Source organism: Eulemur rufifrons, chromosome 21, assembly GCF_041146395.1.
Source record: "Eulemur rufifrons isolate Redbay chromosome 21, OSU_ERuf_1, whole genome shotgun sequence".
In the NCBI taxonomy this organism is placed as follows: domain Eukaryota; kingdom Metazoa; phylum Chordata; class Mammalia; order Primates; family Lemuridae; genus Eulemur; species Eulemur rufifrons.
The window spans coordinates 4,633,605-4,647,190 of NC_091003.1; the positions used below are offsets into that span (position 1 = coordinate 4,633,605).

At 50.1% G+C, this 13,586-nt stretch overlaps 1 protein-coding gene across 2 annotated transcripts in view; it reads right to left on the reverse strand.

Annotated features, from left to right (window-relative positions):
• Positions 1-13,586, reverse strand: part of DNAH10 (dynein axonemal heavy chain 10) — a 108,521-nt gene that overhangs the window by 87,853 nt on the left and 7,082 nt on the right. The window contains exons 4-12 of one of the 2 annotated variants that reach the window (XM_069497204.1): positions 13,010-13,118; positions 10,473-10,588; positions 10,064-10,283; positions 7,742-7,899; positions 6,490-6,720; positions 4,861-5,051; positions 3,825-4,023; positions 2,494-2,688; positions 1,676-1,846 (exon numbers count right to left, since the gene is read on the reverse strand). In XM_069497204.1, coding sequence (XP_069353305.1) covers positions 1,676-1,846; positions 2,494-2,688; positions 3,825-4,023; positions 4,861-5,051; positions 6,490-6,720; positions 7,742-7,899; positions 10,064-10,283; positions 10,473-10,588; positions 13,010-13,118 — 1,590 coding nt within the window. The remainder of the gene's footprint in view (positions 1-1,675; positions 1,847-2,493; positions 2,689-3,824; positions 4,024-4,860; positions 5,052-6,489; positions 6,721-7,741; positions 7,900-10,063; positions 10,284-10,472; positions 10,589-13,009; positions 13,119-13,586) is intronic. The other variant, XM_069497205.1, reaches the window with a different exon arrangement.

A 13,586-nucleotide genomic window follows, 5' to 3' on the forward strand; every position in this document is an offset into this window, starting at 1 on the left:
CCTGGGCTCAAACGATCCTCCTGCCTCAGCCTCCCGAGTAGCTGGGACTACAGGCATGTGCCACCATGCCCGGCTAATTTTTTCTATATATATATTTTTAGTTGTCCATATAATTTCTTTCTATTTTTAGTAGAGACGGGGTCTCGCTCTTACTCAGGCTGGTCTCGAACTCCTGAGCTCAAACGATCCTCAAACAATCCACCGGCCTTGGCCTCCCAGAGTGGTAGGATTACAGGCATGAGCTACCACTCCGGGCCCCAACTTGCATTTTAAAAGAAGCATTTCCGGCCGGGCGCGGTGGCTCATGCCTGTAATCCTAGCACTCTGGGAGGCCGAGGCGGGTGGATCGCTCGAGGTCAGGAGTTCAAGACCAGCCTGAGCAAGAGTGAGACCCCGTCTCTACTAAAAATAGAAAGAAATTATATGGACAGCTAAAAATATATATAGAAAAAATTAGCCGGGCATGGTGGTGCATGCCTGTAGTCCCAGCTACTCGGGAGGCTGAGACAGGAGGATCGCTTGAGCTCAGGAGTTTGAGGTTGCTGTGAGCTAGGCAGACGCCACGGCACTCACTCTAGCCTGGGCAACAGAGTGAGACTCTGTCTCAAAAAAAATAAATAAATAAATATAAATAAAAATAAAAAATAAAAAATAAAAGAAGCATTTCCGTGCTCTCAACTGCTTAACTGGGTGTGGCAGGCACAATGGCCTCCCAAAGGTCTACGTCACCAACCCCCAGACCTGGGACCTGAGACTCCATCGAGCTACTCGGCAGAGGAGAGCCGCGGCTGTCGGCCGGCTGATCTTAGAGCAGATTATCCTGGGCTTTCTGGGCAGGTCCCGTCTATCACAAGGGTCCCCAAAACAGAAAGGGGGGAGGCAGAGAAGGTCACAGCGATCAGATGTGAAACTATCGTCGCTGGCTTTGAAGATGGGAGTGTTCCAGGAACCTCTAGAATCAGGGGGAAAAAAAGGCTTCCCCCTGGAAACTCCAGGAGGGGCTCCAGCCCTGCTGACGCCTTGACTGACACCCAGGGCCACCGGCGGCAAACTTCTGCCCTCCGGGACTATAGGATAATCATTTGCTTTAAGTAGCTAAGTTTGTGGTCATGTGTTAACTGCAACAATAGAAAACTAACATCATACATCAGGAGACCACTGAAGGCTTTTATTTGCTACTACCTTACATTGCTCTAATTATTCACATATTCTCTTTTTATATTCCGAATAAGACAATAAGCATTTTTGTTTGTTTGTGTCTCCCACTAGATACTGATTTCTTCGAAGGCACAAGCTATGTTTCGTTTCTCTCCCTGTGCCCAGCACTATACTGGGAACACATGAGCGCTGAATACATTTTTCTGAATTAACAACACATACATAGATGAGCCTTGGACACGGTGAGCTTTGACTACTATGATTGCCAAGATTCTCACTAACTCACACAGGGCCACCGCAACATCAGCTACATAATATTATACTCCATAAATTCGTATCAACTTTCTCCACTAAATAAACAAACCCACTTTGGGTTATCTGTATTATGTGACACCCTTATTTGGGAAAATCCTACAGTTTCTCTGAATTCAAATGGGAAAGGCAGAAAATGGCTCAATGGTTCACATTTTGCCAAGCGTATTTTCACTGCTCGGCCAGCCACCGATTTGTCAATTACCTCTTTGCAATACTGCACAAGAATATCATTAAACTTCATCATCATTTGTCGATTAATAGCCTCCCGTGAACGAATGTGCTTGAATTTTAAAAGCATGTCAAACGCTGCTTCAGCTGATCGAAGCGTCTTAAAAGATTCATCAATAAAATTTTTTGCTTCTTTCTCAATAACCTGCAAAGAAAAAAAGTCAAGAAAAGAGCCCTCATGTCCCTGTAATTATCCTGCAAAAACAAAGTGACGAGGGAAAAAAAAAAAAATCTCAGTGGCTTGGGACAGATTTCTATTGCACTTTCTCTGCCTCAGACAAGTCCCCGTTTTTTTTTTTATTCTGTCGCCTTTATCCACACCGATCTGACCTCCTGAAACACCCTTTGCTTCCTCAGCTCTGTCCCCCCTTGTCCAGAGCGTCCCCAACCCCACAGGTTGCTTCCAACTTGCTGCCTTCCCTGCCCCAACCCCTGACAAAACACAGTTTTCAAAAACCCACCGAGCCCTTTGTGATTCTCTCGCTGTATCTGGTTTTATTTTTACCTTGATTCATAAATAGCTGAATTAATATTGTACAAAACAAACGTCACAGAAATGCTACTGTTCTACCTCAATGTAAACTTTTCCACCTGGGGAACAGGAATGTGGATGAAGAAGATTAAGGAATATTCTTGTTTATTTTCTGACTTCTGTATTGTTTCTGTTTTTTACAAATAAGCATGTGCTGCTTCTTGTGATTTAAAAAATAAAAAAAACCTCAGTGCATCACTGCATAACCCAACAAACTTAACGTGGGGAAACAAGATTGAACTGACGGATGTGTCACTTGCCATAACTTCGATCTTGAACTCATCCATCACGTATTTCCAGAAATGGGAGGACTTGATGCTGAAGGGGTCGAAGGTCAGGCTTTCCATGGGGGTGACCAGGCTGTCTACCCTGCACAGGACGTCATCGATACGCTTGGGGTCCCCTGTCACAGCCTTGAGTTCTGGACCAAATATGTTGTAAAATTCCTCCATAACCTGCCCAATCAAACAGAACAACGAGGAGGTTACAGTTTGGCATTCTCACGACTATTCTAATTACCAATGGAGAGCAGGTCTAGAGTGGCTGAGGGCAACCTCCTCCCCGACTAAGCCCTTTGGTACTATGCCCACTGCACGTGGGATAAGATCCAGGCGCCCTAACATAGCCTGCAAGATGCGCAAGGTCTGCCCCTGCCTCCTCCCCCAACTTCTTCTCAGGCTGCTCTCCCCCGGCCACCCTGCAGCCACCCCTGCCCTCCTTCAGGTCCATGTTCCTCTCTGCCTCAGGGCCTTTGCACTTGCAGTTGGAAGTGCCTAACTAGCTCCTACTCATGACTAGTTATCCGCTTGTTGTGAACGACCCTTCTAGACCAGGGCAGGCCTCAATGCACGTGCCAGAGCACCCTCAATGTGCTTTCCACAGCGTCTACCTCAGCTGCAGCGTGTGACTGTGACATCCACCATCTTCCTCTTCCACTGGACGGCAAGCTCCGTGCAGCCCCAGCCCCAGATGTTTGCTCGGAAGGGCCCTGTGCTGGGCTTAAGGCTCTGCTATTACCGACTTGAAATTCTTACTAATTTGATCTCTGAACTTGGGTTTTGTCAATGAGGTGTGATGCCACAGGGGTGCATGTGTGTGGGCAGAGGCGATCACAGCAAGCTGCCTGGCTGCCGTTCCATGGGGCGCTGCCCTGCCCCCCAGCAGAGACTTCCAGTGGATCCGTGAGTCCGGCAAGCCCCTAAGGGAGTCTAGCCCAGCGCGTGGCATCTGTGACAAGTACGTGGGGCACTGTCATTGAGGAATGCCAATGTGTGCTAGGAAGACAGAGGGGGACTTTGCAGAGGACACGGAGAAGGAGCAGCCAAAGAGGTCCAAGGAACCAAAAAGCAACGGGGAGGAAGGGATGTCACCAAAGACAAGAAAAAGTTGCAAAGGCCTAGTGTCTTTTGATGCATTCTGGCACATTCTAGCACATTCTGTGTATTCTTTCTCCAGGCCCTTCCTGACCCCCACCTTCTGCCTGGCAGGGAGGGGTCCACTGTCACAAAGCCAACGGCTTCCCGTCGGGCAGAGCCCCACGCTCCCTGGCCTGACTCGCCCGCAGGGGCTCGGGGAGGCCGCCCGGCCCTACCTGCAGAACTTCGTACAGGTCCCGGCAGATGGAGGCCATGTAATCCGTCCTCTCGAACAGCCGCTTCCGGTCAAACTCCCACCGAGCCTCTCTCCCCGAGGCCTCGATCTTGGCCCGGATGTCAAAGTAGGCTTTTTTCCACAGCTTGAGGGTGTTCTTGGCGTCCAAGGTCTTGTGCTGCGCGCTCGTTCGGTTTTCTCTGCAAAGCCAAGAGCTGGCGTGGCGGGTGGGACGGCGGGACGGTGGGACGGCAGGGCGGCGGGGCCCGGGGAGCAGGTGACCCCAGGGTGGGGGGCAGTTCTAACCCAGGAGGCTCCCTGGTTTCACAAGGTGCAAGGGCAGGACGCCGAGCCGCGGCCTGTACCGCGCTGCCACCCGGCGTGCAAGGCCGTGCCGCTCCCGGCGGCTTTTCTCTCTGCGGCACAAGGAAGGCAGCGGCCTTGGAACCTAGACTTGGGTACCCATTTCACCTACATAGATTTTCTATCTTAAGAAAGTGAAAAAAGGTCTCTGTCTCCCTCAACACCTTCCATCACCCTGTACATCTTCAAAGGCTGTTCCGTCTGAGGGGGGGCGGGGTCCAGGACTGAGCACACCCTGGCCCTCTGCCTCAGTCTCCCCACGTATAACTGGGGAAGAAAGTCCCAGTTAAAACAACATTTTATACACACACATCTCCGTACCATGGAGTATTACTCAGCCCTGCAGAGGAACGGAGCACCGATACGTCTACACCATCAGTGAACCTTGAAAACGTGATGCTGAGTCCAAGGAACCAGACCCCACAGGCCACATGTCACAGGATTCCCATGCTGTGTGCCCCCACATACGGGTCCCTTGCAGGGAGGCTGGGAGTGACTGCTACAAGGGACAAGGCTTCCTGGGGGGATGAAGCAAACTTTCTAACATTGCGGTGACGGACGCACAATTCTGCAAATACCCTAAAAGCCACCGAGTTGGACATTTTAAATGCGTGAATTATAGCTCAATAAAGCTGTCTACGATCAATAAGTAAACAAACGCTGTGGCTTCTCACCGGAACAGGGTCCGCAGGTTGACCACCCTGCTGACCCGCTCGGCGATCTCCCAGGCGATGCGCTCCATGAGCGGGATCATCCTCTCGTCCTTGTTGTAGTGGCGGGAGATGATCCACACCATCCGCAGGGCGCTCATCATGGAGGGGATGGTGTCCAGGACCACGTGGAAGCTCGAGCCGTGCGTTATGTTCTGAGCGGGGGGCGCGTGCGAGAGACAGAGAGAGAGAGGGACAGAGAGCAGTGCAAGACCTCGGCCGGGCGGCTCCCACGGCTTGAGAAACAGCGCGTGCGAGAACGTGTGCTCTTCTCCATTCCTGGAAGAAGCGTGACCACTCTGTTACCCCGAAACCACAGGCTCTGCCACGTCCCGACCACAGGCGCGGCCCTGGGGCGTGAGACCCCGTGTAGAGGGGGAGATGCCAGGGGCGCCCGACGGGCAGGCAAAGGAGCCCCCTTGGAAGGGGGTCCTCTGGCCCAGCCACCCGCAGTTGTCTCTGAAGCCCAGATGAACCACCCCGCTTGGCTCTTCCAAAATTCCTGACCCACAAAATGCGGAGACAAACACAGGGGTCGTCGTTAAGAAAGTGGGAAAACAACCCGCAGACTGGGACCCTGCAAATCACGTATCTGATAAAAGATTTGTATTCAGAATTTTTGTAGAATTCTTACAAATCAATAACAAGACAAACAATGGGCAACGATTAAAATAGACGTTTCACCAAAGATGCAGAATTGACAAGAAGCACACTAAACACACACCAAGGTGTTCTGTCTCACTGGTTACTGGGGAAACGCAAATTAAACCACAAGGAGATTCCACTTCCTACCCACAAGAATGGCTTTAATCAAGAAGACAGACAGTAACAGGTGTTGGTGAGAATGTGGAAAAACTGGAACCCTCACATATTGCTGATGAGAATAGTAGGGGCGACTGCTTTGGCGAACCGTCTAGAAGTTCCTCAAAAGGTTAAACAGTTACCACATGACCCAGCTAGTCCACTCCCAGGCACAAGGATACTGAGAAACGTGGGTCCACCCAAAACCTTGCACACAACCCTTCCTAACAGCATTATTCGTAACAGCCAAAATGTGGAAACAACTCAAATACCCACCAGCAGGTGGCTGGAGAAACAAAATGTCGTGTTAATATACCCACGTGGTGGAATGTCACGTAGCCAGAAAAACGAATGAGACACTGACACCTGCTATGACATGGGTGAAACTTGGAAATCGATGCTGTGTGACAGAAGCCGGACACGGGAGGATAAACGCTGCAGGATGCCACTTGTACGAACTCCCCGGAGCGGTTAAACGCATAACAGGCAGAACGGCGAATAGAGATCACAGGGGACCCGGGGAAGCAGGGAGGGGGCGCTGGCATTTAATAGGTGTAGAGTTTCAGTTTGGGAAGACAACATGGGCTTGGATATAGATAGTGTTGTGCGTGCACGGTGTCGTGTATGTATTTAATGCCACCGAACTGTGCACTTGGAAGTGGTTAAAACGATAAATATTATGCCGTATCTATTTTATCTCCGTTTTTTAAATGCTGGATGAAAAAAAAGGAAGTTAAACCGTGCGAAAGCTCACTGACAGCTGGCTTTCCGGAGCGCGGCGCCGCGGCCTACCTTGAAATGCCGCTCCACGGTGGACAGGAAGCGCACGTTGTCCGAGGCCTCCATGTGGAGCTTGAACAGCTCGGTCAGGACCGGCTGCACGTTGGCCACCAGCATGGAGTCCGCCTCCTTGATCACATCCAAGACTTTTCTGACTACTGGCAGCTTTGTTTGTTCATGAAGCGCACTTAAGGTTGCATTTCTTTCCCGCCAGAATTCAATTTCGGCCAGAGGGCCATGGCCCTGAGAGGTGACATGAACACACAAAGAACTGTCGTCATTAGTGTGAGGCAGACATCTGCCGTGGTTTCTTCGGCACTTGCTCCCTCCTTCCCAACTGCTCTGGTCCATATGGGTCTCCAGAGGTGGGCTTCGCACCTCGGATGGCGCCATCAGAGTGACTATCTCAGGGCACTGGCTGGGAACACGAGGCAAAGACAATGCAGACTACGGTCATGGGGCCAGAAACTACCGCAAGTTGCCACCGTGAGGGAAACCAGACTGAGGAATAAGCCCCCTCACCTCCCAGAGAAGAGGCTAGAACCAAGAGATTCACAGAGAAACACAGCTGAAGTCCTGATCAAACCGTACCTGAAGCCAGCCCTGCCTCTGGTCGTTTCAGTTATGTGGGGCAAGGAGTTCTCTTTTTTTTTTTTTTTTTTGGAGACAGAGTCTGGCTCTGCTGCCCAGACTTAGAGTGCCGTGGCGTCAGCCTAGCTCACAGCAACCTCAGACTCCTGAGCTCAAGCAATCCTTCTGCCTCAGCCTCCCAAGTAGCTGGGACTACAGGCATGCGCCACCATGCCCGGCTAATTTTTTCTATATATATTTTTAGTTGTCCATATAATTTCTTTCTATTTTTTTCAGTAGAGATAGGGTCTCACTCTTGCTCAGGCTAGTCTCGAACTCCTGACCTCGAGTGATCCTCACACCTCGGCCTCCCAGAGTGCTAGGATTACAGGCATGAGCCACCGCGCCCGGCCTCTCTTTCTTATTTGATCCAGGTGAGTTGGGTTTTGTGTTTCTGGCAGCCCGAGTATCATGACTGACAGACAGTGTCCACTCTGTCAATCCAGGCAGGAATCTGGTAGCACGCCAACATCAGAAAGCCCAAGAATGATATCTTGGGTGCGTTTACTTGGATGTTTTAAGGAAGTCACAAAACAGTAAGAAAAAGGCCAGAACATGCAAACCCTCAGTCTCTTGGCTCTTAGCATGGTGAGCACAGCCTGGATCCAGGATCTCTGAACCCTGCACACATTACCTGAGGTGTCTTCTTCAGCTGGTCCTCGACAGCTGCAGATATCTGATTCAGCCAGTTTATCACACACTGCTCCAAGATTTCAACGGTTTCCGGGTCAGCTGCCAGATCAGACACCTCTCTGTCCACACTGATGCTTGGCATTTCTAACTTGATCTCACCTAGTAGCACAAAAATGGCCAGTCAGCCACTGGCTTAGGAAAAGTGATGCTAAAACAGTAATGTTCACATTTCTCTCATACATCAGTATAAGCTCTGACACATCCGTTTTCCTAATAATGTCCCTATGTTGTTCTCTTTCATTAGAATGCAATGAAAACATTTTAGATAATTGTTCCAGTGTTAAGCTCCATGACGATGATTTACTTATTAAGATGTTCCCAAATTTACAACCTAGTGACTTCCATTTTTAAAGAATTGAACAAATAATCACAGCTCGACAGATATGTGAGATAACCTTCAGGATGAAACAGACAGTCAAAGATAAATCAGGCGGGGAAAAATGACCTGAGGGAAATTGAGATAATACCAAGAAAAGGGAGAAATTTCCAAAAAGAAATCCCAACTCTTTGTCTCAGAGATTGAGATAATATGGCATCCATCAAACAAGAATAGGATGCTATGAAAAAGGCACAGAGACTAAGAGGTATGACTATCAATCAGAGGTTGAGAAGGTAAAAGTTGAAGAATACTCCAGGAAGGCAGAATGCAAAGACAAAATGATGGAAAACAGAAGAGATAAGAAAGAAAATCTGTAGACATCTGTCCAGTAGGAATTTTAACAAGAGGAAACAAAGACAAATAGGGAAGAGTGACATAAAAAAAGAAAGATTATATATAATGTATTATATATACGTGATATAGTCATTTAAAAAACTCACTCTGCAACAGATTACCTGGCATTTATGATAGAATGCATCTTGAAGAAAAAGAATAAAAGAGCTTTTTAAATTAACAGCCAATAACCGACAAAAAGCTATTAGTAAATGTCCCAACAAGCTTCTTCCCCACAGTATTATAGAACAGCGGTTGGCAAACTTTTCTCAAAAGGCCAAACAGTAAATATTTCAGATCCTGCGGGCCAAGAGGCAAAATTAAAGACAGAATGTAGGTGTTTATATAGCTGTTAAAAATGTAACCATTTAACATTAAAAACACTATTTATAGCCCACAGGCCATTACAAACAGGCAGTGGGTCGGATTTGGCCATAATGTTCTGACCCCTGTTATAGAATATTAATTCACCTGCTTTTCTGATTTTTTAAATAGTATATGCTGATTGTAAAAGAAAAGATGCAAAAGAAAAACCATCTTATTCTCACATCCTGGTCGGTGACAGTCACCGATAACATTTCAAGGAATTTCCTGCCCGCGTTTTATCTAAAACACAAATGTATTTTTCACTCATCTACTTTTTTACACCAAGAACGAGGCACACAATCATGTTTAAGATAATAAGAAACGATTCTGCACATCTCTGCTATGTTATCCCGATTCCAGGAGTCGAGAAAGGGGAAAGTAAGGAAAACACTAAGCAGAAATACCGGAAAATGGGTACAAGAGACAGGGACAGAGAAACACTGCTTCTGGGGGGGAGAAAAGAACATTCTAAACGGAAGCCCCCAAAAACATCCCGTAACGTGTTATAAAAGGTTTGGATCTCCACATGTGTACAAAGTGGGGCTTGTTAAATTTTACTTTTAAAGGAAGAAAAGAGGTTATTTTCCTGGAACAGCAATCCCATTTCACGGGCCTTAATAGTCTTGCTGAGAAAGGCTCTTTTGTCTTTTCACAACGTAAGACCCTAAAAAGACAGCCACCACGGGAGACTCATCCTCCTCCCCAAGCCAGCCTGTCGGCCTCCCTGCCCTCCCACGACACACATTCTCCTGCTGACCCAGGCTCTGGGACTCTGGCCGTGCCGCCCACCCCGTCGAACGAGGTGCAGACCAGCTCCATAAAATAGCAGCTGCTGTGTGCAACTTTCATATGAGATCCAACGCCACCTCCTCCGTGAAGCTCTCCTTGACTTCCCCAGCTTGCTCTCCCTCTTCCAAACCCTACAGACCCTAGTATCTTTCTTAAGTTCCTTGTCCTTCCCTAGTTGCTAACGCTCTGGATTCTAAGATACTTGAGGACAAAGATCGCATCGTTCCTTTCTGTGTCTCTTATAATAGTGATGGGCTCAGCTTCTTCCATGCACAGGAGTGTGCATGTCAACAAGAATTGTTATAAATTAAATCCCGAAAGCTCCTGAGCGCTCACATTGCCTTCTTAAAGTAAACCCATCGTTCTAAACTCTAGAGGAGAAGGAGGGAACCTGACCTTCCAGTTGCTGCATGGTTCTCTGAATACCGTTTGCGAATTTCTGGAGGTTCATTAAAAATTCATCCCGTATCAACTGAACACTGTGATATTCTACGGTTTCCATGGGCATGCTGGGAAGGTCCATTTCAAACTTAAACGAATCGGAGAACTCTCCGGGTGCGAGGACAAAGGTCGAGTCCATCTTGTGCTGGCTGAAGGACAACGCTGGCAAGAACACCTGCAACGCCAAGTTAATGACACAGTCACACGACGTCATTGTCAGTGATTCGTGTACTTACGTTGCCTCCGGCTTTGAATACTCTGTTACACGGAGGCATAAATGTGCCCACGACCCGTTTGTGGACGAAACGAATCACGTGGCCTTACTCTCAGAAACGCTGGGATTTCTTCCTTTCCCCGCATTTACCTGACATATCATATCCTTCAGCAAATGAAGCACGTGAGCATTTATGATCCCGTACTCCAGCGCTTCGGGCATGATTTCCATGGCCTCCTTCATGTCGGTAGCTTCGGCGACCGCCTCTGGGTAGGAACAGACCAGACACGAGATCAGTGCGGGAGTGGCCGACAGTCAGCACTGGCGACAGTGCAGAAACCTCCTGCTGCTCATGTCACGGCAAGCCAATCAGAATAGATGCTCTTTTTGTATTTAAATGAATCCCTGGGCCTACGAGAAGCTGAAATAAATACAACACACTGTGGTTCTTTTTTTTTTTTTTTTTTTAAACAGGGTCTCATTCAGTTGCAGTGGTGTCATTGTAGCTCACTGCAGCCTCACACTCCTGGGCTCAAGCGATCCTCCTGCCTCAGCCTCCCAAGAAGCTGATACTATAGGTGTGCACCACCACGCCTGGCTAATTTTTTTTTTTTTTTTTTTTTAAGAGATGGAGTCTTGCTATGTTGCTCAGGCTGGTCTCAAACTCCTTGGCTCAAGTGCTCCTCCTGCCTCAGCCTCCCAGAGAGCTGGGATTCCGGGAGGGAGCCGCCGCGCCCAGCCAACCCTGTGGTTCACGGATCAGTACAAGCAGCGCCCAGGAACTGCCCACATTAGCTGCTAACCTGGTTGGAGTGTCCAAAGCTGGACAACAGAAATAACTGGGGTTGCCTGGACATGTTTGCTGGGTTCCTTGCTGCTATGGCCTGAATGGCCCAAAATTCATAGTCGAATCCCCAATGTGACGGTGTTGGGTGGGGGTGTGGGAGGTCATTAGGCCAGGAGGGCACGATGGGCTCAGTGCCTTATAAGGGGGACACATGGGCTTGCTCCCTCTCCCTCTGTGCTCCCCACCGTGTGAGGACGGGAGAAGGCGCCATCCGTGGACCAGGAAGCCGCCCTCCCCAGACCCGGGTCTGCCGCACCTTGATCTTGGACTTCCCGGCACCCAGAACCGCGAGAACTAAATTGCTGTTCAAGCCGCCCCGTCTGTGATTCCTCCTCCAGCCGCCCAGCTCAGACGCGGGCTCTGCACATCTCCACTCCCAACTGTTCCCCGGTTTGTCCCCAAAGCAGCTTTTGGGTCATGGGGCACACTTGGCGGCCGCCTGCCCTCCCAACACACGAGGTTTTATTTCGTACCTATCCACGTCACCCCACCAAGCATCAGCCACCACGGCAGACAGTGCAAAGGGTCCTCGGACCCCCCTCCATCTAACCGGGACACAAAACGGAAGCACCACACATGGACCCGCTGGAGCGATTATTTCACACGTTTCCGTCGTCACGCCTTTCCCCGCGTCTACAGAGAGACACACTGTCACTGGCCGAGCACGTTTCCTTATATCAAACACTCTGCACTTGAATTGGTTTTAAAGGGCCACGTAGGACCCCAGTGTGGGAAAGACCACTGCAGAAAGACAAGTAGAATGGGACCAAATGGCCCTAACGCGGGGCCAGAGACTGGCGCCACCCACCCGGGCCTCAGCTTTGCTGTCGGGGTTCTGCAGGGGGATCGGCAAGAGTTGAGGGTGCTCGGGCAGGATGGAGTGCGGTGGGGACACCCAGAAAGTGACCCTGCAGGATGAACTTGGCCTCTGAGTGGCTCCTGCATTTAAACTGCACAGCCACGCAGAGAAGCCCACGGAAGCTCGAAAGCTCGTCTTACAACCGGGCGTCGCCTGGCTTGGAATCGTCCTCTGATTGTTGCAAGGAGAGTTAAGAACATACACATACAGTTGGTTCTTACTGCTCCTGGTAGTGACGTTCTAAAAAGTCACTGTGACCGAGCACAGAATCAGAAGGCTGATGAGGGCCCTGTGAGTGAGCCCCTGTGATGTGGGCACCGCACTTCACCAACCCGTCAACACCTAACTCTGTTTCCCGTGCGCTTGTTTACAGACACTGTCTAATACGCAGCAGTGACTCCGTGACACTGACTCATGGAAAACAGCTCAATCACTCGCGCCTGAACGAAGCTTCCCTGACAGCCCTACTTTCTCCGTGAGGCACGTCGCAGCCTCCCGGCCCTTAGCAACACCAGACAGCAGCTCCACGCCGCACTCGGGGGCCACGTAAAGCGGCAAAATCGCCAACACAAAGCAGAAACATGCAGAAAGTGCGGCACCGAATCGGTCACGAGAAGGACGCCCGCTCGCAGAATGACAGCTGAGACAGGAAGGCAGGACGCCGTCGTGCTCAGACCCATCCGGGAACGCACGGCTCTGGGAGACCGGAATTTCTCCTCGCTCTGCCCACGTCCGCCAACGACCTCAAAAGTGTCGCAACTGTCGCTCGCGGGGTGACGCGCCAACGTCGGTGAGAGGGCGACGTCACCAGTAAGGAACTCAGGAAAAATGAGCAACAGCTCTATTCATAAAAAGTTACATTCTCAAGAAAATGTAAAAACAGAAAGAAAGAAGCATGTACACACGCATGTATGCGCACAACCCGCCCCGCAACACACACACACACACACACACACACACGCACACACCCCGGAAATATACCTTTGGTGTTTCGGAGAAAAAATACCACGTTCTGGTCCAGAAACTCCTCGGGAACAGGCGTGCACAGCATGTGGAGACAGGTCTTCTCCACGATGGTCCTCACCAGCGTCTGCTACACGGGGGACAAAAAGCCGTCATTGCTGAGACACACCTGTTTGCCTGACAACCCTGAGATTCAAGTACACCTGGGGTCTCCTCTCGGCCCAGGGGCAGATCTCACCCCCTCACGACGCAGCCAGCACCCCGCAGTCGGAACCGGGGGGCCACAGCGCGGGACTGAAACGCACCCTGACTCTGACCTCTGAGCCCCACCCCTCTGTCGAGCGGCCAGCACAGCCACACCCCAACAAACTGACCTGGACAAAGTCCAGGCAGAGCTTTGCTAGGCCAGACCTAGCAACGGACAGGTCTGAATTCTGTTTTGGGCTGGGGGGGAGTCATATTCCTGAAGCAATTGAGTGTAATTTCACGGAGCACAGGCCAGGCTGAGTGCCGACATCCTAGTCTGAAACGCCGCCCTTGGGACCTTTGCAACGAAGCGTTCGCTCCGCAGGCCTGGGTTGTCCAAACCCTCCAC